This window comes from Neopelma chrysocephalum, unplaced genomic scaffold, assembly GCF_003984885.1.
Source record: "Neopelma chrysocephalum unplaced genomic scaffold, ASM398488v2 Primary Assembly neopelma1_191, whole genome shotgun sequence".
Classification (NCBI taxonomy): Eukaryota; Metazoa; Chordata; class Aves; order Passeriformes; family Pipridae; genus Neopelma; species Neopelma chrysocephalum.
Window position 1 is genome coordinate 588,514 of NW_020897853.1, and position 25,470 is coordinate 613,983.

General features: G+C 44.2%; 1 protein-coding gene across 4 annotated transcripts in view; it reads left to right on the forward strand.

Moving 5' to 3' along the window:
- The window catches only part of SLC35F4 (solute carrier family 35 member F4), a 118,428-nt gene that overhangs the window by 86,978 nt on the left and 5,980 nt on the right, over nt 1–25,470 (forward strand). For 2 of the 4 annotated variants that reach the window (XM_027702670.1, XM_027702671.1), the window contains exons 2-4: nt 8,848–9,036; nt 13,084–13,381; nt 21,022–21,241. In XM_027702670.1, coding sequence (XP_027558471.1) covers nt 8,848–9,036; nt 13,084–13,381; nt 21,022–21,241 — 707 coding nt within the window. The remainder of the gene's footprint in view (nt 1–8,847; nt 9,037–13,083; nt 13,382–21,021; nt 21,242–25,470) is intronic. The other 2 variants (XM_027702672.1, XM_027702673.1) reach the window with 1 other exon arrangement.

Below are 25,470 nucleotides of genomic sequence, written 5' to 3' on the forward strand. Positions count from 1 at the left end.
ATTTGTTTTTCAAGGCGAATGGAGATGCCAGTAACGTTTTCTGACAGCATAATTCAGCCCAAAACATTCCACTCCAAATGGATGTTCTAGATCTACTTTTGTAGGTCAGCGTAGATAATTTTGTGTAGGAGTTGTAGAGGTTTCGATTTCAACATGTAAAACTCATTCTTCATTTGCAGCACTTCCTTCTACATTTCTTCAAACTCTGACTGTGTTGCCATGGCCAGTAACTTTAAAATATGTGTAGCCACTGTGTTTCAAAATGCATACTCCAGCTACCAGTTCCACCACAGATGTTCTCAAATAAGCTTCTTTCCCAGGATCTGTTCTGACACTCCCACGCTGGTGCTGGTGTGTTATTTTTGGTGTTAGATCAATGGAATTCTTTGTCAATGCTTAAACAGAGGCAGTGACACACTTGTTTGAGTTATGCTGAAATGAGAAAAAATATTTCCAGTGTTTTTTATCTGTGCTGGAACATAGGTTTAAATGGGGATTTGGTTTTTTTTAATAATTGGTTTTACATGTTTTGAGGAACAGTCTTGATACAGAGCAATACAAAGAGGAGACATTTACTTCAGAAAGACAGAATTTGAGAGGTCCTCCAGAGTGGCCATTACACTCATGTATCAGGGCTCTTGGAAAGGTGGTCTGCAGGTTGCTTACAGCCAGTAGAGCCTTCATATGCTTCCTGAAAAGGTCTTTTTTGTTGTTATTGTTGTTTTTCAATAGTTGCAGCTGTAGAACATAAGAGATGGTTGCAGCCTGGATTCATTTTGTGCTGCTGGCCCCAGTCAGGGGCTTCAGGACAGAGCACTGTGTGCAGACCGCACAGATCATATTCCCTGGTTGGCACAAAAGCATCCATCTCAGTGCAGGTTCTTCAGCAGAAGAACATGTAGCTGATGTGAAGAAAGATGCATTTATAGACTTGCATTTATCAGGTTTGCATCAAAACTTACGGCATCAAACTTACAGTGATTAATATGGGAGCACCCATCTCGGAGACCAGCATCAAAGCTGGGGGGATCTGGGGAGATGAGGATCAGTCATTGCATGAACAGGTGCCTTTGTGCAACTTATTTAGCAACTGTTTCCCACTTTCCTTATCTGCAAAAGGTGAATAATCATATATAACTCTACACCCATATGACCTGGTTGTATTGAACACAAATAGAAGCTCCTCCACTCTTCAACACCCGTGTGTCAAATCTCAGTGTTATGTCATTAAGTCACAGTATTATGACAGGCTGGGAGAGCTGGGGCTGTTCAGCCTGGAGGAGGCTCCAGGGGTATCTTAGAGAACCTTCCAGTACCTATAGGGGCTAATAAAAAAGAGAAAAAGGAACTTTTTACATGGGCAGATAATGATAGGACAAGGGGCAACTGTTTAAAACTGAAAGAGTTTTAGGTTAGATGTTAGGAAGAAATTCTTGGCTGTGAGGGTGGTGAGGCCCTGGCACAGGTTGCCCAGAGAAGCTGCGGCTGCCCCATCCCTGGAAGTGTTTCAGGCCAGGTTGGACGTGGCTTGGAGCAACCTGGGATAGTGGAAGGTGTCCCTGCCCATCAGATCTCACAGAGTGAGATGCAGATGCACTCAGTTCCTTCTCACTAGATCTTTGTATTTCTTTTGCTCAAAGCTGACTTATGGCTTTGCAGTTGGCAGAGTTGAGCACATCCTTTTGATTTAATGGCTCATCCTCAGTCTATCCAGTTATTGCCTGGTTTTCTTTCTGTTTAGATATTGATTTAGATTGTTGTACTCCTTTTCCAGATAGTAGTTATAAGGGGAATCAAGGTCCTTATTTTTTCAGCAGTCTGGACCTTAAATCACAAGTTCCACCTTGGGATTTGGTCCTAACACTGTTACCATCACAAAGCCATGGAGATGCAGGGATGGAAGGTGACTTCAGGACGTTGTCTGTGTCATCCCTCCTCTAAGGCAGAATCAGATACACTCTGGCCATCCCTGATAGGTATCTCTGTCATTTGTCTCTGCTGTGAGACCATCTTTCAGGCACTTTAGTGGCCACTATGGACAGAGCTTTCCTTCTCCCCATGTGAGAGGTGGGATGTGAGGGGGGTCTTTCCCCAGGTGTTGGATGGTGTGACAGGGAGGTGTCTGTTCCATTCAGGAGCACAGTGCCTTGGCTGTAGTCAGGGGAGTGGGAGGTGGAAAACTTCACAGGTGAGATTTGGTATCAAAGCACAAGACATCATGAGTGCCTATGAAGGGGATTACTTTTTTTTTTGCCTGTCTAACTTGTATTCTCTCCCCTGACAATTAGGTTGGAACTGCTCCTCTGGAAGGGTAATTAGACATATCCCTTGGTCAGACACTAAGTGATTTACAGGATGTGAAATTTAATTATTGACTTCCTTTGCTCCTCTTTGTTCACTTTATTACAAGGATGGGAGGGCACTTGGAAGTTGTTGAGATTCCTAATTGTGAGCAAAGTTGCTGTCTGCTGATCTGAAGTGAGGGCTGTGTACAGACACTGAGGGGATAATTGGCAGAAATTGCTGATGGATGTCACCAGTAAACTACAACAAAAATACCTGCATTTTGCTTTCTGCTCTTGACAATAGTTAATCATAGCACAAGAGAAATGCTGTGCGCCATCACTGAGTCATTTGTTTTTCATTATAATCTGAAAATCTTTTTTCTCCTAAGACGAAAAAAAAAATTATTGTAACCTTCTTATCCCCTTCAAACATAAAAACTTCCAGAACAAGCAAATAATAAATGAACAAGGTAGCACTCTGAATGGACATATGTGCATTAATAATACACACAGACCATTGCAGTGTCTTGGAAGGGTGTGTTTAAATGAAGAACATCATGTCCAAAGGTCTGAGACGTGGTGAAATGATTTTTCTTCACTGAACAAGAGATGCTTATTCCTCACACCTGTGTAACACACTGCCTGCAAAGCATGTTTGCTTGTTTTCCTGATTTTGCTTGGGTTTAGTAAATGTAATTACATCTTCATATTTTTGGTCTAACTGGTGGTTCCAAACACATTGAAAGTTGGGGAGAGTTTGTCCTTCAGTTTTAACTTCCCAGGTCAGCTGTTATCTTTAGGTATGGCAGTGTGTGCCCAGGCAGCTGGGCTGCTTGTCCTGAGTTGCTCTGGGTTTACACCAGTGCAGTGAGGGGCAGGATTTGATTTTACAGGGAGTAGCTGAAATAAAATAATCTATGGACCTAACTCTCTGTTGGATGGATACTGTTGGATAGCCCTGCTCCCAGTTGTGTGCTAACAGTAGCAAACAATCCAATCAAAGCCATGGCTAACCCAACCTAATGCGGTTCTGTTGTTGTGAGATGGACAGGAGCAGCTCTGCTCACCTCTACCAACAGCAGTGCTGCTCAGTCCCCTTTCCTGTAGGGCCGCGTGCGTCCGATATTTCCCTGGCCGCAAAATCCACGTCATCCTCTCCTTGCTGCGTACCATCGAGACCAGAATTTCACCCCAAAACCCTCCAGCCCTCACGGTGGTGAGCTGCCTGTTCAACGTGAGCACGTGTACAGGCTGCTGGAGGCAATGGGCTGGTGGTGTGCGAGCGGGTCCGTCGCCGCCACGCCAGCAGGTAACGCTGCCGCGCCGAGGGAGCGCTGCCAGTTCCGCCACCAGGGCCCAATTTAGCAGGAACACTCAACTGACGTACTTTCCACACAACACCAGACTGGTTTCTACCTCCACCCATCTGTCAAAGCCCGGCGATTGTTTCCCTGGCAGTGGTAGGGAGACATTGTTTTGTCAGTGCAGAAACAGTGGCATATTAGGAGCTGGGATTTTGAGGACTCGGTAGAATGAGCCTGTTTTAATGCTGAATGAGTGTTCAGTAGATTGTAGGTGCCTTGACTGACCTCTTGGAAAAGGTGGTCTCTCTCCTGACTGTGCAAGGCTTTGGGAATATAACAAGAAAAAACTGTCCAGCTTGTTTACATCACCTACATAACCATCAATTTAGTTGTGTAATCAAAGAAATGGTATGTATTTTGGCACATAGCATCAAGCCAGATGTTGCTGTCTCTAAACAAGCCAATACTTCATGTCAGTAATCCAGTGTCGTGAATGCACAGATGGCTTTCAGAAGGGAATTCAGTTACCTGTCTGAGAGGTTTTAAATTTCCATCAGGGCAGTTGGATAAAAGAGAAAAGAAAATGAAACTATCAATTCTATGATGATCTGGCCATAAAACTTATGTCCAGGACTGCATTTTTATGTTGCACTGATTATTTAACTGGCAATCCATTCAATCTAGAACCAGAGGGAATGGCAGGAAACTGTGTCAGGGGAGGTTTAGGTTGGATATTAGGAAAAGGTTCTTCACCCAGAGGCTGATTGGGAACTGGTCACAGCACCAAGGCTGCCAGAGCTCAGGGAGCATTTGGACAATGCTCTCAGGCACATGGTGGGATTCTTGGGGTTGTCCTGTGCAAGGCCAGGAGTTGGACTCAATGTTCATTGTGGGTCCCTTCCAACTCAGGGTATTCTATGATTCTATGATCCATTTTCAGTAGCAACTTTGAGACCAGAAACATTGTCCCAGTGAAACGGTGTGGGTTGGTTTTTTTTTTATTCCAAGCACTGCTGTCACATGCTAAAGTTGTCATACACATGAAGATGATTTAAAGAGAATTGGTTTTGAACCTCAAAGCATAATCCTCTCTAAGCCCCCCTCGAAAACAGCAAAGGGATTTTTCTAGTCAATATGGGTGAGGATGCATTTTCTTACTGAAAATCTGTGTATGAACAAGAAGCCAAAAGTCATGTACCACATCTTTTAAGAGGGGTAAGGGGCTGCTTATGGGTGGTGGAAAGGGTTGTCAGGACCAGCGTGGGCTGCTGGTTCCTGGCCTGAATGGGCACAATGGCAGCAGCACATGGTCGTCACCTCCTCCCACAGCTGGGTCTGAGGATGGTGTTAAAGAACATTAAAAGGCTGGACTTCAGTGATATTAATCATGTGGTTTAGGCTACTCACAAGCATAATTACCTTGCTAAATCAAAGCACACTGGGGTATGTATATAATAATTAATGCAAGACAGGACAGACTTTGTTAGAAGTGCAAAGAAAGCCATGGGTTCCCCTTGCTGGTTTTTCTCTGGTCTCCATGTGCAGAAAATGGACTTGCTTCTTGTGCTAAAAAGTATCCACATTTGCATGGCAAGGAAAAAGATTTGCTGAAACAGATTAATAAACTAGAAGTAATCATAAAAAAACCATGGGAAAGAGCAGGGATTTGTTGTTATCCAATAACAAAAAGTAATCCAGGTGGAGTTGACTCATAAAGATGTGCTTGATACAATCAAATGTGGTACTTTCCAGTTCTCCCTTTTGTCTTTTGTCAATCCCATTGGCACAGAGTTGCTTTGACACTCAGGAACACTTCCAGCTGCAAGATCTGACAGTCTGGCAAAGTTTTTCCTATTTGTTTTTTCCTAATCTTTTCCAGTGTTGTTCTCTTAAAATATCAAATGATGCCCAAAATGTAGATTCACTCTCAGCCTGTGGCTCATCTCTGCTAAAGCCACAAGTTGGGTAAAAAATCCCACCACAATCTCTGCTCAGGATTGTTGTTCAAGGCCAGGTTGGACGGGGCTTGGAGCAATCTGGTCTAGTGGAAGGTGTCCCTGCCCATGGCAAGGGGGCTGGAACTAGATAGGCTTTAAGGTCCCTTCCAGCCCAAACCATCCCATGATTCTGTTATTCCCTGTATATTCACAGGGAGATGCAGGTAGTCCCAGGGCACTGCTTTTCTCATCCTAAGATTAACATCTGAAATAAGTCAAATGAATCCAACCCCATTTGCTGTGGAGGAGGTGTATTATGGTACCATTTTAGGACACAGTTGCTTCTCCATTTGCTTGTGGCAAGTCATGGCAGCACCCTGCTGTTTCCCTCTCTGGGGAAGACATGCTCTCACTGCCTAAAACCACGAGATCCCCACATATGTGTGGGATTTATGGAGTTATATGGAACTTCAATGGAAACTGCTGCTCTTGATCCCTCTGAATTTGGCGGGTCTTAGCAGATCTCTGCTTGATAGCTCATAGTTCTGTGTGAGACAGAGAGCTGGAATTACCTGAGTTCTGCCTTCCCCTCCTCTAGGAAGGTGGGGTCACATTGCCCACCTGGGAGGTTTCATTGCTCAAATGTGCAACCGGTGGTTTGTTGCCCTTGCTGCTGATTCCAGGTTTGGATAAGTCAGCCCAGCACACATCTCTTCACCTCCCCTGTCAAAGGATATCCTTAAAATACGTTCAGATTCAGCAGCATTAGATTGTCCCAGGCTTTCTAGCTGTAACAATGGCACATTGATAAATGGCTCTGCTGTCTGATTGCTTCAAGTATGAGGGAAGAAGATTTCAGTAAATCAAACAGTGACTTTCCATTAAATGCAATGTCTTGAATTACGGTTTTGGTCTCAACTGCTGAGGTTCTCAGTGCACAGGGGAAGATTCATGCTGCTCTGCTGTACCAGATACAAATAGCTCAGAGCTCTTTTAGAATGTGAGGAAGAATAGGTTTCCTTCAAATTTTGGTTGCAGATCACCTGCTAGACTTCTGCTGAGTGTAATGTGAATCTTGATCTTGTTCTAAATTGAACCCGAATTGAGACATAGCCTGTGTCTTTCAACATTGTGCAATCTCCTTAAATGATGAATATCCAAGTGAGGAGTGATTTGGGTCCAGCCACCTCAGTGGCTGCTTCTCTGAGGACAGGCAGTCAGCAAACACTTCCTGAAAACAAAACTTCCTTAAGTTGGGGACCTGAAGAACCCTCAGAGTTGAACAAGATATTTCCTAAGTCCTAAGAAGTAGATAATGTTATCCCTGTTTGACTAGTGGGAGAAGTAACACTTGGAGTCTTGAAACGAGTGAAATAAAGTCACTGGAGGAGTTGTGTGGCTGTTGGAGCATAATTTTCTCCATTAAAAAGTAAATATATGAAGGTGAATGGCTTTTTAGAGGTCTGAAAACATCCAGCAGGCTCTAAATAGCAATGTAGAAAGGAATGCTCACCAAAAAATGAGAAGGGGCAATACAATGCTTAGAGATCATGTAGGTCTTAATATTTCAAGGTCGACTTGTGGGTCTGCTGTCACAGAGTGTGGGTTGTTTACTGCATTGATTGGATTTGCAGGAATTCCTGGCAAGGTGTGACTACTTGGCGAGGTGGAAAGGAACCTAAACTTGGGTGTCTCTCTTGTGTCAGGGGTACCTCATACTGGACAGAGGAGAAAGGGAAGAGCATCTTGAGAAAGATCATCTGGAAGGGGTCAGCTGCTGGTTCAGTCACTTGTCTACTTGGTGGGTAAAAATTAACCTTGGGGGCTCTAAATAGGCTGAGAGAGGAATTTTTTCTGTATAATTCTGTATTTTATACATCTCTTCCTTCGAAAAGATGTATAAATCTTAAATCTTCCTTTGAAATCTTTGTGGTTAAACCTGGTGAATCCAATATGGCTTTAAGTCCATCAAAGGTTATATGAACTCTACCTTCCTCTGGCAAGATTCATGCAGTCTCTTGAATCCTGAATACAGTTCTTGCTTCAGAATATACTTCTATGTTGTTGGGCATGGAGTTATTTGCAGGAATTGTACTGGAATGACTCATGTTGCAACAAAGAAATTCTCCCTCAGATTTCTGCTGTATTTGTTGCATGTGTGGCACCTTACACATGGGGTTTGTGTCTGGTTTTGTATTCTTTTCAGCGTGAAATAGTTGGAATTATCGTATTAAATCCTTCCAAGCCATGGCAAGGTCAGTGGCTGCCCTGGGTATGTGTATATTCCAAAAGTTTAGGTAAGATGGACACCAGTTGGAGTAGCAGCTGCAAAACCAGTGGTGGATGATCTCACCTGGCCATGAACACACATTTATACTTAGCAAGATGGTTTGTAATCTTGACTTTCTGCTGGAGAAGAAGACTCTCTTGTGCCGCTCGTGTGTTGACCTCTTACAGAGACACCTTCAGTAAACTTGGGAGTACATCCAAGATATATCCAGGCACACTGCTGGATTCCAGCACTGCACTCCTTGCTGCTGTTTGCTGATTCTCAACTCAGTCCTTCAAGTTCTTGCTCTTCAAAGGTGGTGTCCCACTCACTGGAACATTTTTTCATCTGATGCAGCTGGTGATTCTGGGACCTGGCTCTTCTCTGCTGCCTCGTGCCTCGATAGAGCCTCCAGTGTAGTGCCTTGGGGGTGCAGAAGAAGAAAAAGCAACTCCTCTGAAGATGTGGAGACTCTGATTTGATGCATGTAAAGGCTTAAAATCGGTGTCTTCAACGCTGCAGCAGAACTCTTCATCCAAAAGTTCTGTCAGTGACTGTGGCTTTGTTCTGTGCGAGAGTCTCAAGGATCATTCTGGAGGATGGAAAGAGGAAACTCTCCTCTGGAGAGGCTCTCAGCACCCCAGCAGGCAGTGGTTCCTCAGCCCTCCTTTCCACCCTGAGGGGGAATGGTGACCTCTCCTTTGGCCTGATTCAGTGCCAGGGCTCAGGAGAGGGGCCCACGTGAGTACAAATCCCTTTGACTGTGCAGCCCCCATGGATGGAGCCGTGGGGCTGAGAATGTACAGCGGCATGGGGCTCTCATTTCCTCAGGGGAAAGACTGGTTTTCATACAGCACCTTTTTATCCATAAGGGGGGAGAGAGTTAAGTATTTATTTACTCACTGATTTACTTTATTCTGAGCAGAGCTGGAACCTTGATTTTTGCCGTGCGCTTCCCTCCTCCCGCGGATCCGTTTGTGTGCGTTTCACTGACGGCCCCGCGTTCCTCCAGGGACTTTACAGCCAAACTGATGCAAACTCTTTCTTCTCAGGTGCCTCACGATCATCTGTCATCCAATGCAAGCCAGGAGGCAACTGCCCCAGCAGACACAGAGGCATGACTAGGCAGCTCTCCCCTCTATCTGTTGCTGAAGATTCTGCTGCTCCCATTCTTGAGCTGCAGAATCGAAGTCCCTCGGGAATCTGTCGGCACAGCAGAGTCGAGAGGCAGAGCAGATCAGGTAGGAACATTCCCAGCATGCCTGTGAGGGGCCTCTTTCCTCTGCCTTTTGAAGGATGGGGCAGAGCCCGAGCATGCTGACTTTGATTTACGGTGCTGAGAACAGCAAAGCCACGTGCAAGTCCTTCCCGTGCCTGGGTGCAAACTGGGGTTAGGAGGGAAGGAAGCATGGATGGGAGGAAAAGGCCTGGGAGTCAGCAGGTACATGTAATGTGTAAAGTATCCGAGGCATCCTAAGGCACAGAAGATCTTGAAAGCTGATTAATGTTAGCACAGAGTTAGTTTTTACAAAGTGATTGTGTTTCCTCAGCTTCAGCCTGGCCAGAGACCAGGACCTTTAAGAGCCAGCCCTGTTCCTTCTCAAAGACAGTGACAACCTCAGCTCATACCGTGGATGGTCTGGTGAAGAGGAAGAGAAGGAGCAACAGGTGGAAGGATATCTAGGGAAGACCATCACAGTTCAGATCATCGGTCAGCTGCACATCAGGGCTTCCATCAGGAGTGTGTCACCCACTTTTACAGCAGAAGTTTAGCTCAAATGAACCTGTAGGTATGGTGAACACTGACTTCTTCACCATGGTGTCCATCCATCTGTCAGCAGCAGGGATGGGATGGGAGCAATCGCAATACGGGGCCACAGGCCTTTGAGTCTGCTGCTGTTGAGGAGGAGAGATGTTATGAATGAAATAATGTGACTGTCCAAGCATTTTGGAAAGAGTAGTTTAATTGTCCAAGTTCTTTGGAATACTCTGTATACACTGTGGGCAAAAGGGGGAGGAAGAACAGGCTGGATCTCCCTTGCACACTGGAATTGGGGAAGATGAACCTTCCTCTCGTCCCTTCACTGCCGATGGCAGCAAGAGTCGTCCTTTTTCCTCTTGCGTGGGAAACAGAGGGATCTCGTACTCCAGGAGTACTCTCTTCATGGAAAGTCTCAGAAAAGTATTGGGGGTGATTATTGCTGCACAGAGTGGATGATGCAGCATCTTGGAGTAAAGATCATAGCTAAGAGACCAGAAAATCAATCTCATCTTTGCAGACATCAGGCTGAAGTAACCGTGCCTGATGGCACTGGGGTACATCCAAAATCAGAATCCATCTTCTCTGATAAAGGACTTTAGGCCACTTCTTTAGGCCTTGACATTATACTCTTCTAAACATTTATTTTGCATTTATTAATTTCCCTTTTTATCCTGATCTTCCCTTCCTCATCAGTGAAGTCTAAGTAGGACTGACCCAATGGGTAGGAAAACAAATATAAAGAATACTATTCTTTAGGATGTAGTTGCCAAATAGTCAAAAGAGTTCAGATGAAAAGCTGTAGGTTTTGATTTTCTTCGTCTCACTCTTCTGAAAAACAAAAGCAAAAGGCTTTTCTTTGGCCATCTTGTCACAGAGGCATAACAAGAATTAAACTAAGAACCAAATGACCACGCAGGGGTATTTCTGCTTCCTGCCTTCCACACAGTTTGCTGTTGGCCAGTGTCATCTCCTCGTGTCCCCTGCAGTGTGATCTGTATTCTTATCTGCCATTTCATCCTTTCTGAATGCTCAGCTTGTTTCTGTGCTCTTGCCAGGGTAAGTCTCTTGGTTTGCTTCGGTCTGATCTCAACGCACACACCAAGATTTCTGCTACCTTGCTAATTGTAGAATGCTGTCTACCAACCATTTGGGCTGATCAGTTTGTTTCCTCCTCATTATCATATCATTTGCTGTCTGAACACAAGTGCTAATTCCTTGCTTGCTCCAGCCCCAGCTTCATGACTTGGAAATCCTCAAACCTCTGTAGTATGAATTGTGTGCTTCCCCACCATGTGTCTTTGAGTTCAAGCCCTTTAATTAGTTTTAAAGATATTTCTTATCTTTTCCTTTGTATCCTTTGGCCAAGAGTTAGGTGTGCACATCCCATGGATTTTGAAAGCAGCTGTCGAGCTTCCATGGCACTTTGTCCGGGGATCAATCTCAATTTTATGTAAATTAAATGTAAATATCTCATCCAGAGAGAGATAAGCATCTTCAGTGGGCTTGGATGTACATGTGAGGATGGAATCAGCTACCCTCTCACCATGTCTTTCTGTTGTCATTAAATATAAAGGGCTTCTAGACAATATGTTTAACCTGAGTACACAAATATTTGCCAACTCCATCATATGGAATGAATCCCACTCCTTAAGCACTTACAGAAATTCCCCACTGCACATTTAATCAGCCCAGAATTTACACAGGTCTTTAAATCAAAGGCAGGTCCTGCAACAAGTGTGTATTTCTGTGCCTTTCCCTGACATGCAGATCTGGGACTGGGAAATCCAAGTCAAATGCTAATGGTGGTGTCATGTGTAGGAACAGCAATTACATCGTTATTTGGTAATTGAAAAATAGAAAGCGCAGATAAAAGTGCTTTATTTTTGTATCATTATGTGATTATTTGAACTGTTAGCTGAAGAAGGACTAATTGCCTGGTAGTTTTGCTTAGTAGGAAGTCCTGCAAGTGGATGTTACATAATATATCCTTTCTAAGCCATTCTAACTTGCAAATAAACTGTAATTTACCTTTTAATGGAACATGTCACTCATTATTAGTACTATAAAAAGATCTATTTTCTCTCAGCAGCCAGAGAGAATGCTAAAAGGATGTTTGCCTTTTCAGACCAGTGGCTGGTTATCCTATGTGTGTTTTTAATAAACCTGTAATTTTATTTAAATTCTTGATTCACCACTAAACAATGGAGCCATCAAATAGGGATTATTTTTAGGAAAAAACCACATCACACAATTACAACTACAAAAAGCTCCATGTCCTGGTTAGGAGAACTCTTGATTACAAATGCATTCCCTGCTATGATGAATCTTTTTTAGATGTAATGTTGGTCTAAAGTAGTAACTGGGAACCTCAGTTTGACATTTCTCTGTGGCTGTAGTAGAAACATTGATATAAAAGGAAAGTAAACCTGAATCTGAAAGGATACCTCTGTCACATATAAGTTGAATATAGGATGCCCTTGCTGCAGTGGATCTATAGCTCCTTTTAAAATCATATTATTTCTTACATAAATCACATCAGGTGTTGATGTGAGTGATAATTGATAGGAATAGTTAAGAATAGCTTCAGGTCATGGTTTTTAGAAGACTTTTTTCCTGTTTCTTCTATCAAACTGATGTGATTTGGGGTAAATAGTTGGAGCTCAGTGGTGCCCCATGAGCTCGTGGGGCAACAGTGTTAGTGCTCCTCGTTGTTTCCAGATGGGGTCTGCGAAATCAAAGTGGGGTTCATGGGTTACCTCTCTGGGAGATGTGTCTGGAGAGCAAGACACCAGGCAGTGAGATTCAATTCTCTCTACTTCTGTTGAGAACTCTGCACTGGTCTGCAGGTTAGGTCTGAAAAGCACTGCACTAAAGTGGGAAATAACTTCTGATTCCTCCTTGTTTGTGTGTAGAGGTTTGTTTCTAGGCACGTGCCAAGCTTCACTTTTGTCCAGTTTCCTTTTTTAACTTCAAGAATTTAAGTACACTAACTGACTGCAAAAAGCCTTTCTCCACCTGGATATATAAAACCAGCAAATTGTTTCTTTTTTTTCCCCTCCCTGCTTGCAAATAAAAAAGTGATTCTGGAGTTAAAATCTTGAATAATAAGAATTTGTTCCTGGCTCCAGAAGTGCAGGCTCAGAAGAGCTGTTCTGTTGCACACATGCACAGTAATTGTCTTCATAATGTTGTTGGTTCCAAGAGATGTATTTTTGTTTGGAGGTTTGCTGACAGAGGGAAAGAAGGGCTGATAAAGCAAATAGTGACAACAGCTTAACTGTGACACTGTTACCTCAGGCCTCGGTGTTGTGTTTGTGTTTTGTTCCTGCCTCCTTGAAGTGACAGAGGTGGTACTATTAAAGTATTTTGGTGCAGGATTTCAGTATTTCTGGGACATAGAGGAATTACAGGGAGAAGGCAAGGGATGATTTGTGACTGGATTAGAAGGGGAGATTTTGCCAAGAATTGTTTTGAATGCATTCATTATATGTGCAACTCTTTTTCTATTCTTTTTTTGTTTTTTCAGGAGAAGAAGGAACACAAACGCACACAGAGAGCAGCAGCCAAGAAGCTGAAGGACAGACACGATGCCAGTCTTGCACATCCACATTTCTCAAGCTTATCTGGAGGTTCCTGATCATTTTGTCCGTCTCCTCCTCCTGGGTCGGGACCACACAGTTTGTCAAAATCACGTTTGAGACCTTTGACTGTCCTTTTTTCATGACTTGGTTCTCAACAAACTGGAACATTATGATTTTTCCCATTTATTATTCCGGGCACCTTGCAACTGCGCAGGAAAAGCAGTCTCCAATCAAAAAATTCAGGTAGGCTCTGTCGTGGCAATATCCCTTTAAACAACCCGATTCCTGAGGACTGAGATCACTGCTCTGCTCAGTTCGACCCCTGGTGTCAGAAGGCAGAATGAAGGTCATGCTGCAGAAAACCTCATTCATTAATAGCTCCCAGAAGGCTGACAGATGAATGATATATGCTGAATAAAAGGATACTTGATTGTCAAAGGGTTTTTTTTAATGAGTTGAGAAGGTCAATAATTTGCTTATAATACTGCTGTTATGTTAACTAATGTCTCTATATTTTGTGTTCTTGTCCGGATCAGGCCATTAATTAATCTTTTCTGGCCCCTTTGTGATAGAACAGTCGTGTTAAGTGCAAACAAACCAACTCATAGTTGAGAAGAAAGATGCTCAGAGCTGAGGAGATGGTTTCCATGAGGAAGACCATGGCTTGCTCTCTATCCTCAGCAAGTATAGCAGGATAAAAACTGGCCTTTCCTCCTGCTGGATCACAATGTGGAGGAAGAGCACCCAGGTAGCCTGCTCTGCTCTCTTTTGTGTGGGGTAAGAGGTAAAGCAGGTTGCAGACTCTTGGTTTTCTCCCCCTGTAGCTCTGAGGGATAAGCTGGCATAGCTGAGTGCCTGTCACCCTGAGGAAATGATGTGGAGACTTTATTCCATCTTCTGTCAGGCTCCACATGAAAATCCCTCTTCCTCTGTGTTGTGAGTCAGGGGAAGACATCCCTCTGACTCCAGCCTTTCCTTATGCCACATGGATGCATGTTGTTGAACTCTGAACCTCAAGTGCCGAGGAGTCCATAGCACTAACTCCCAACATTAGGCTGCAGGGGTGGAAATTTAAAAATCCCCCTTCAGTAGCTCCTGGGAAATCACAGAAATACAAACTTAGGGGAGAACCCAAAGAAATCATCCAGTCCAACCACCGGTACAGCAGCAGGACAGAGCTGGCTGAGCTTCACCAGTTCTTAAGAAAACCACAACTAATCTGTCTTCGGGGCTTGGAAGTACCATCACATTCTGGGACAATTAATTTCACGCTTCCTCCTCCACTTCCATTGTTCTACTGATCTGACAGTGACGCAGGAGCTGCTTTAAAGAACGGAACAAAACTCAGCTTTCCGAGAGATAACACACCTTGTCTGTGAAGGGAAGAAATCCACGGGGTAATTTTGAGCTGGGACCTTATTCTGTTATTCCAGTGCAGACTTGCTTTGAAAATGATCTCAGTGACTTGAGCAGAATTGTCTGTCCCACCAGGTATTAACCAGAGTGTGGCTCGTCCCTGGCTCCTGCTGACAGAGGGTTCAGCACAGCTGTCACTGAGCACACAGGGAATTCAATTTGTGACTGTCAGGCTGGAGTGTGGCAGGGCCAAATTCTTCCCTCAGCTTCTTTGGCCAGGATCTGGGATGTAATTTGGCCCTGAATTATCATTTCTGTCAATTCAGCGTGACTGAAATTGAGCAGTTGCACTTAATTAAGTGCTTCCCTGCAAACCCCAGTGCTTTGTACGTTAATGATGCCTTCGTTCAGATCTTTGCTGGAGTGTTTTTGAGAATATTAACAGTGTCAGCTTGGCTGCTGGGTATGGGGTAAAGTAATAAAAATTGCACAGCAGATAAGGAAGAAGGTGTGAATAAACATCCCTGAAGATAGATTCTCTGCAGTTAGTTGGTGGATTACACCTCCATCAGAGCAAAATTTTGAGCATAATATTTGGGGCAACGCATAAAAACACTGTGCTTAAATAATTGATACATTTCCCCAGCTGTTGGGAATTCAGCTTTTAAAGCTGGAATACTTACATGCCCAGAGGAATTTCTGCACACAAGGAGACCAGTGTTAGAGATGATGGGCATCTTCCCAGGGTGTTTCTTATTCCAGATATATCAGGAAATCATATCCCAGGGAGGAATTAACTGCTGGCAAATAATGATTTTATCATGGGGACCAACAATTTGGTCTGTGCTGTGTTACAACTTGACTATCCAAACTTTTTTCAGTTTGGATATGGGATAGACACCTCTTCAGGACAAACTCTTGATATTTTGATGACTTAAATGATTAAAAAGCATAATTTGTAGTTTTTAAATTCAGAGACTTATAGGCAGATTTAATTTGGAAAGAATATTTGGAGGTCATTTAACCCAGCCTCCTGCCCAGAGCAGGGGTACTTTCAAAGGTACATAATTTGTTTTATATTTGCTTGGTTTGCATTCTTGGTATTGTTCCTGTTACAAGGCTTTTAATATTTCTTGTTGCTTCATTTGCTTGTTTTATTCCTGTGGAGTAGCTAATTCCTGTCAATAAACCCCTCCTGTAGCGATTCCAGGCTTGCCTCAGGGTCCAGAGGTGATTTATCATTGTGCTCCTGGAGGTTGTAGTTACTCTCTAGCAGCTTTAAGGATATATGACATCTTGTCCAGCAGATATTCCCAGTGGATCTGAGCAAACAGTGTCTGTGATATCTTGGCAGACATCAACGACCGTGTGAGTGACTTGCAGAGTGCTGCCCCAGGCCAGCAAAGCTGTAAAGAGCCACTGTTCTTTTCATAAATCCCACTTGGAAGGACAGGAGTCCCAATCCCCAACTTTAGATTGGCTTCCTGAAAAGTTTAGGCCACTCAGTGCCTAAAGGAGCTACAAGAGAGATGGACTTTTGACAAGGGAGTGGAGGGGGAATGGCTTCAGGCTGACAGAGGGCAGGCGTAGATTGGATATTGAAAAGAAATTCTTCCCTGTGAGGATGGTGAGGCCCTGGCACAGGTTGCCCAGAGAAGCTGTGGGTGCCCCATCCCTGGAAGTGTTCAAGGCCAGGTTGGACAGGGCTTGGAGCAACCTGGGATAGTGGAAAGTGTCCCTCCCCGTGGCAGGGGGTTGGAACTCGATGGTCTTAAAGGTCACTTCCATCCCATTGTGGGATTCTATTATTATAATATTTGAGATTATAAATTGTGTGTTCCTTACCTTTCACACTTTACCTTTGAAGTTCAATATTGTGGTCTTAGAAAGTAACTCAGGGTTGTGAACTCCCAGCTGCACTTTGGTGAATTATCTTGGCTGTCTTGAGGCAGAAGACACAGCTCTTTGTATTCCCTCAGTATTGTAAATAAAAGGCATGTCCCACATAAAGAGCTTGAAGCTTCTGTCCTGCTGTATACAATGATCTGTAGCTCAGGAAGCACAGCAATAGGAAGTCTAACCCTGCCACGATTTGCCACAGCAGAAATCACTGCACAGACTTGACTTAGGATCCTATTAGAGTTGTGATTTTAACAAAAGGTGGGTGATATTTTCCATGTCAATAAATTTTGCCTCCCCACTCGCTCTCTTGTCTTCTCAAGGACAAACACTGACATTCAGCAGATTCCTACCAGGATCTATCCACGGTGTAGCAGCTGAGGTCAGTGCTACAGGCACTCCACAGCCTTGAGACACTGGCTGGGGAGAGTGTTGGTAGGTGTAAGGTTTAATGAACACAAAAACATTGGGAAGAGTTGTTTTTCTAGCAGGCAGGATAACAGGAAGTGAGCATCACCTGAAGTAAAAACTGAGCCTTAGGTAGCTGGTATTTGCAGTCATAATTCACAAGTCTCTCCCTCTGTGTTGCAGCAGTGGCTCAGGCCAACTTCCTCAGCCACTTATTTATGGAATAACACTGAAAATCCAGGTCTTCGCTGAAAAGGCTTTTCAGAGGAGAGATGTGGATGTCTGATGCTTGAAGCTGCTCCGACCCTGAATGTCTCAGCAGTAGGAAGGAAAGACCTTCAGCACAAAACTAGGCTTCCCATGGACCATTCCTGTGGGAGACAGCGTTCCTGTGGTGCTGCCCCCTGAGCCAGGCACTGCTGATGTGAGGGTTTCAAGCAGAATTCCCTTTCCTTTTGCTCCAGCTCTTGACCAGACCAGTACATCTGGTCATGCTCTTTCCTAATGTTCAGATTCTGCCAGTCCTGGAAAACAATTGACCAGTGTGCTTAACCACACTCTGCTTGGTGCCTGTCTCCTGCAATGGAGCTGGGAGGTGTTTTATTGCTGCAGATGCCATCATTTAGATAGAAGGACCAGATGACTTGTGCTCACAGGAGGTGCCGTGGTGCTGCCCTACTGTCACTGGAGGCCTTGCCAAGTTCTAGCCCGGGTGATGTAATTCCACTCACGGTGTTCCCATCACTCCAGGTCTCGCCTGTTTGCTCTGTTTTTCCTGTGAGCTGTCTAAAACCAGCTGCTGGATTTCACTCCAAAGGCTGCTGTGTTGCGGGGGTGAGCAAACCCATTCTTGTGCAGGGTTTGGCACCAGAATGACTAAGAGGCCACACAAGCTATTTAGGGGGTGCCAGAGGCAAAGCTACACGACTGCCTGAGGGGCTGTAATTCCTGAGAGCATGGCACGCTGCCCAGAGCTGATGGCTCAGGGCTACCTGCAAATAAAAAGAACTATTTATGTGAGAGGGCAGGTTTTAAATAGACTCCTTGTGCATTCGGAAATAGTTTGTGTCGTAATTTCAGGGTCAGCTGTCCTTAGACATGTCTGTGCCTTTAAGTCAACAGCCTGCAGATACTACCAGTGTGTGTGTGTGGGGTCCTGGGAGCCCTCTCTCCTCAGCCCAGGGTTTTAATCACTGTCGTGTCTGATGACTCCTGCAAGTTTAATTTTAGTTGCATGTCAAAGAGGCCGAGTTAACCACTGAGCACCCAGCCCTCACATAGCCCCAGGCAATCTGCTGTAGCCACGACTGGGAAAATAAAGTATTCTCCCTATTTCCTCATTGTCTGAGCATTATTCATGGAGCTCTCCTAGGCACAGAGGTGAATTCATCAAGTGTCTGTCTTGTTTGGCAGGACCCTGTCACAGTCTTTGCTGTATTTTCTTAATTGAGAGTTGAGGAGCCACCGGCCCCTGTTTTGTCTGGTCACTGTACACTGCTGTGTGTGATGGAGGCTCTTCCATCTGCTTAAACAGCCCATTGCCTGGGGCCTGTGAAACGTTTCCAGATTTCTTTTCCTAGCTGAGAATCTCTGCTCATCCCTCCCACTGCTCCTGGGAACTCACAGTGACATTGTCAAGGCTGCCACAACTGCCTCTCCCACATCGTTGATCAGCCCCAAGTCCAACACAGAATAATAATCACTGAACCTTCCTCCTTCGAGGATTCACACTGTTGGGGCATTTTGTCCTCCATCCTCCTAACTCTGCCCTGGGTTTGTCTGTGTGAAGGACAACAAAACCTCACCCATTCTGGCACCTGGGTACCTGACAGTGCCCTGCATCACTGTGGGCAGCCCAGGCACCCTTTCCTCTCTCGTTTTAGCACAGCACAAGCTTGTTTCCTCCAAGATCCTGGCAGATTCTGAGGCAGGTTGGATCTACAACCGTGTAATGATCCAATTGTGCACCAGAATTCCCACTGGGCTGGAGAGAGCAGGTTCCACACTGGTCTGTAGTTCACAACACAGAGCTCTTCTTGCCAGTAGATGGATCATCCTCGCTCTGGTGTCATGTAGTGGTGGTGACACAGCCATGGTGCATCCACTTGTCTTGAAGTGAGATGTAGTTTGAGTCCAAAATCACCCTCTGCAACCACCTAAGTCTCAAAGGGAAGCATCTTTTAAACATAAACTGCTAATATCTGCATGTCAAGGAACATTGAAGTGCTGCCACTGAGTCCATTCTCACACAGGGGAACTCATCACCTTTAACTTCTGTTGAAATCAGTGATACAAAAGCCTGCAGTCAAATTAAGCATTAATTTATTTGCTTCACAGAGTATTTGCTTTGCATCTCAGATAAATGATATACATCACTGGCTGGTTTGTTTTGTTTTTTTTTCTATTTGAAACGATTTTATCCTGATCTTTGGGGAACAGATTAACTTCTGAGAGCATCCAGGTCAACTAGAGTGAAGGAGATAATTAGCAGATCTGCCTACCTGAGTGTTAACTTGTTGGACACCCTGGCACAGAGCTTGAGAATGGAATTTATTATTACCAGAAATGGCTGCTTTGTACCCCAGGTTGTCTTAGCAGCAGCAGAGAATGAGAGGTTATTAAGTAGATTCATAGAATCATTTAGGTTAGGATGTAGCTGATATCTTTTATTACATAGATGTTATTATTCTACTTCCCTCAAAACAAGAGTGATGATTTCCACTCCTAATAGTAAAAAAAAGTAATGTTTTTAACAGCAGAATTCCCAAGAATTACTAAAAATGGTTAATGCATCCTGAAAACTGTTTTGTCTTCCAGATCAGGATAATTATCAAACCACTTCCCCCCCAAATAACAAGTGGTTTTTCTTCACATTGCAGTGCAATCTTTGAATTTATTGATTAGTTCTACATAATGAGTGTTTTAGCAATCTTCCAAACACAGCCGTGTCTGGCTGTGAACACTTTGGAGCCCCGAGGCCTCTTGGCATTTAGATCAGTCCCCTCACACGCTGCAGTTTGGTGGTGCCTTGCCTCACTCCCTTGGTGTTTGGGTTGTATGAAGTGTTCCCTTGTGGGACCTCTCATGTTTTAAGCAGGTGTGTCAGAGAGCCTCTCATGTCAAGAAAGGGAAGCATACCGGGAATATCTTCAGGAATACCTTTAACCAAGAATGCAGACAGTGGAGTTGCTAAAAAAGTCCTTCCCAGTTTGGGAAAGGTAGAGATGTCTCAGGAGGGGTGCAGTTTCAAGGCCAGGCTGTGTCCAACGTGGGGGCTTGGAGCAACCTGGTCTAGTGGAAGGTGCCCCTGCCCACAGCAATGGGATTGGACCTAAATGTTCTTTAAGGTCCCTTCCAACCCAACCCATTCCAGGATTCCATGTGCCTTCAATCTATCTGCATGCTGGAGGCCTCAGTCTCTTCTCAGCCCACGAGATACCACTTTGCACAGGACATCTGTCCCCAAAGCAATGTCTGCTGAGCTGACCCTTCTCTTTCTCGAAATCCTAAGAAGCAAACAGCTCACTGGAGCTGTGTGTGACACAGTGTCTGGGAAACTAGAGATTTTGTTTGCAATTTGATCCACAAGGAACTGTCTCTTAGAAAGCACAACTTTTCACTGTATATTAAAATAAAGGTATTAAATTTCCTTCCCTCCCTTTTCCCTCCCTCTCTCACATTCCTGTTTGCCTGGCTCAGTCCCACTGCCTGGTGTCTCAATTCTCCACCATGGTGATGTGCCTGGCAGTATTTCTGAGTATCTTCAGGCAATTCTTAAAGCTTACTTGGCCATAGGTGAGAATATATTTCAATAAGAATAAAAACAGGGTTTGGAGCAATGCAAGAAAAAACTGGCAAGCTACAGAGTGAAAAAAAAAGGTGATTATAATCCCTGTGCTCATGGCCTGGAAGGCAGAGTCTGGGAACTGTCAGAGCATTATAGATAACCTTCATTTCTGTGTGTGAGTCCCCGGGATTATTGTTGCTCAGAGTGTGATTATTCCAGGTAAGTTACTTCTTTTCTATTTGCGAAATTGCTGTTTTAAGAAGATTGTGGGTTATTTTCTCTATGTGAATTAAATAATGGATTCTCATGGGTGCAAGGAGTAGGTAGGAAAAGCGCTTAATTGAATGCGATAAAAGTCTAATGAATGTTTGTTGTGCTGGAGTGAACGCTCAGGAAAATCCTGGCTGAGACTGAAACTCTTTTCTTTTCGTAGGGAATGCAGTCGGATTTTTGGTGAAGATGGTCTGACGCTGAAACTCTTTCTTAAAAGGACTGCTCCCTTTTCTATTCTGTGGACTTTGACTAACTACCTGTATTTACTGGCTTTAAAGAAGCTGACAGCCACAGACGTCTCTGCCCTGTTCTGTTGTAACAAAGCTTTTGTCTTCTTGCTTTCTTGGATTGTGCTGAAAGACAGGTTCATGGGAGCAAGGGTAATGATGTGCCTCGTTTTCCACTCTCTCTTGTTTTCATAAAGTTGCACTTAAATCCATAAGCCATTGTGCTGCCAATAGCACTGCTGCTTTATGGTATAGATATACCATGAAACCATTTCTCATTTTATTATGGAGATCTAAGCCTCAAGATGAGTTAGAGATCTCAGACTCCAGAGGTGGGAAATATCAAGAAGCTATTACAGCTAAAGCATAATGCAATAAATTAAAATAGAAGGACTTCCAGTTTCACATAAACCCATTCTGTCTTGGCTTACAGTGCTGAAGTTTAGTTAGTTTTATTTTAAACTTAGTGATGAATGCTTAGGTTTTAACTAAAGCAGTTTTATTCCTTGTTTGGCTAGACAGCTGCTTTCACTGTCTTACCTTTTTTTCTTATGCTACCCTATTACTCTTTACACACTCATACTCACGTGCATGTGCCAAAATTAGTTTAAAAGGAGCACAACTGTTTTGTGTGAAGTTGTATTTTGCACTGAGGTGTTACAGGACTCACTGGCAGTAATATGGACCCTGCAAAAATTGGGAAAAAAGGAACTCAAACAAAATGCTGTGTGCCTGGATCTGGGGAAAGCAACATGTTCCCTGTAATTTTGCACACACAGAACTCCTAACATACAGCTGGGTTAAACACTGGATAAGGAGTAATGAGGATTTCTGACAGTTCTGCTGATACAGATTCCCCCTCTGAAATGGCTCAAGGCCTGATGATTCTGAGCAAACTATCAGGAGCCTTGAACTTCCTTAGGGATTGTTTGTGGCCAGGTATGATGCCTGTGATCAGAAAATACCACCAGCTGTTGGATTTAAGTTCCAGGGAAAGCGCGATGGATCAGGACCTTGTCTAAGTAAACTTTTTTTTTTTTAAATGAGCACAGCAGCTTTTTTTTTTAATGAATAGTGTGATAGAAGGGTTCAGAAATGAAAGGAAAAGGCATTCTGGTGTACAGGCATCTCATCTGGCTCTTGGAGCAGCCACCAGCACACTGAGCAGAGCACTGTGCTTGCCAAGTTGAGGAGGTGAACCCGTGTTTCACCCTCAACCACGGTGCCCTTGAAGGTAAGGACAAGGACATTCCACCTTGCAGTGCTGAAGCCAGACACCTGTTTCATATAAAACTTATATAGAAACACAAGACAAATGTAACCTCCCCTCAGACCACTGATGACTAATTCGAAGAATAAGCAGAGTTTAAAATCCTCAGTTCTTCTCTACAGAAATAACAGGAACAGTAAGTTCCCTCCTCTGCCCCTCAGTCATCTCAGGTCCCAGCTGAAAAAATAGGAAATTTTGTACCCTTTGAGGTAATTTTTGTCTCAAAGCAACATCTTCCTAGAAAAGCAAGCATAGCTCTTATGTTTTCTTAGTCTGCCCTCTTAAAGAAACCTAGAAATAAAAGCTATTTTCAGTTATTACTTATTTTTCAGTACCTAAAAAATGGTTGCTATAATTATGCATTAGGATTAATGCTGTAAAACACCGTGGGGTTCACACAAGAAAAACCCAGCAGGAAAAGTGAGCAGCAAATTCTGCACATAAAAGAAACTGGGTTTTCCTGCTAAGAGGCAGATTCTGGATACCCATTGCTGCAAAGGCAAATCACAGCATTTTTCCAGCAGCTCTCCTGCCAGAGTAACACTTAATGATGTTAATAACCACACAGGAGACTGTTTGAGAGCTAAAATACGACAAAGCAGCACAGCCCCAGCCTTTTGTGCTTTGAATGCCTCTTCTGCTCTCACCCACAGCCTCTCAGAGCAAGGTTAATTGAGTTATTTGGACAGTAGGGAGACAGAAAGAAATAAGGGCTTAATCATATACTCTGAGCCACTTTTTATAGAAGGACTCAGCACCCAGGAGCTCAGCCAGCTTTTCAAAGGAACTCAGCTCCTACCAACTCTCCCAGAGCTTCGGAGCCGTCAGGCACGTCTGCGTCTCACCTGAGACCACTTTCATCTGCCTGAAAGAGAACCAGCAGCCTCAGTGGCTCTGCAGCAGATTCCCAGCTCCCTGCCCAGCTGGCGTGGCTGCAGGCAGTGCCCAGACTGCCCATGGATGCCCACGGGCTTTGGATCTCTCCTATCCCGTGGCACAGCGCTCCTGCACGGCTGGAAAGCAGCCCCTGGCCAGGCTGCGGGGCTGGATTTTTAGATGTGCTGTCTAAAAAGACAAACCTGTCTTGATGGCCACCTTATGGTATGGCTTAATCCCACCCATGGAAGAGCTTAATAGCTGCAGAAAAGCTGCTCTGGCTGTGTTTGAGTTACCTGGAGTGCATGTTCTGCAGTGAGAGCCTTGTGCCCTCAGTGGAGAAGCTGTAGCACTCAAACCACGAGAGAGAAACATCAGCTGGAGAAAGTATTCAGCTGGGAAGGACAGATACAGCCATGACTACATAGGCTAATGGCCTCAAGTTGTGCCAGGGAAGGTTTAGAATGCGTATTAGGAATAATTTCTTCACAGAAAGGATGTTCAGGCATTTAACAGGCTGCCCAGGGAAGTGATGGAGTCACAAAAAACATGTAGAGTGGTGCTTAGGGACATGGTTTAGTGGTGGACCATGTCAGGTTAAGGGTTAAGCTTTGGCTCAGAACAAGCACAAATATTTAAAAGACTTTGCATATTTGAGTAGTTCTTGGCCTGTGTTGCTTAGATTTAGCATATGCTTGTATGTTTGCATGTTTGAGCCCTTGGTTGGGTTTCGTCTGTGAAGTGTAATCAGTGTTTATTAGGTAGGTACAGAGAGATTTGGGGACATTTTTCTCCCTTGAAAATGTTGACTTTACCCTGGGGGCAGGTTTCTTCCCTGTCCCTGAAGGTGTTCAAGGCCAGGTTGGATGGGGCTTGGAGGAACCTGGTCTAGTGAAAGGTGTCCCTGCTCGTAGCAGGAGAATTGGAACTAGATGATTTTTAAGGTCCCTTCCAACTCAAACCATTCTGTGATTCTGTGATTATTAACTACACTCATTTTCTGCTGTGCTCTACATGGGGGAAAAAATGTTTCTGAGTAAAATGTTGGTTGGCCTTGCTCTCTCCCAGGAAAAAAAGAGGCAAGCTAATTTCATTCTGTACCTAGGAGGCTTCAAAAGCAAGTTACTACACTCCTCCATTAATTAAAAGCCTTGTTTAATGAGCTGGCAGCTGCAACAACCATCCTTGGTTCCCTGTGACCTTGCTGCTGCTCGTCAATGTGGAGCAGCTCAGGATGTGCTCTCAGGTTTCTAAAGCAAACACCTGAGGCAGAGGTCAGCTCTGCTGATGCTGTGGTGGGTAACGTGCAGGAGGAGCTCTGAACATAGAACTTAAACATTGTTCTTGCTGTTTTCAGTGTCAGGTCTTATTTATCAAATGTCTCATGGGGTGGTTTTACCCCATATGTGTCCATCATTTTTGTTGTTTCAGGAAAAATAAATGGGGAAAAAAGCATTCTTGGCTGTCTAAATATTTGATTAAATTAGGAAACTGGCTGTCTAAATTTGGTGTAGTCGGACTGGGAAGGAGTTTTTTCCCAATAGGAAGAATCTGCTGTTGGGGATGATGGATCTACTTATTTTCACTAATACAAGGAAAGAACTGAGAGATGAGTGTTCTAAGAATTAGATCTTGATCTTTTCCCTTGGAAGGAGGGGTTAACTGCATTGGACTCTTCTGGTTTGCCTTGTGAGACACACTGCATGAAACATTCCAGCTGAAATATTCCAGCTGATGGCTGAAATGCTGCATCTGAATTATGTGCAAGGCAAGGTGTTTAGTGTAGCCTGCGATGAACCCAGCCAGGCAGTGGAGCAGGGAAAGGGGGGCTTCTGGAAACTGAGAGCAGAGGCCATGGATGTCTGAGGGGTCCTCAGTGTAATTCAGCATTGCTTCAAGGCTGGGACTTCTGTCAGGATGGCCTGACTGCTGGGATCCTGGGAAGGAGAGGAGGGAAGCCGTCTTGGTCCCCTCTTGCTAAAGCCCTTCCAGATCTCATCAAACCACTGAGAGACTGTGATTACACAAGTGACTCAAGCCCACATCATTAAGCTGGGGGACTTGGGTTTCAGGGTGGTACCTGTGTGCCTCAGGTACTGGTAAAATAGGGATAATGGTGAGAGGGAAGTAATTAAAGCTGCAACCAGGAGATGAGTTCCTCTGCAAAGATGTTGGCCTGGGTATATATGAGATTTAGAAGCCCTAACATTTCTACCTGTAGTCTCTACTCTGGGAG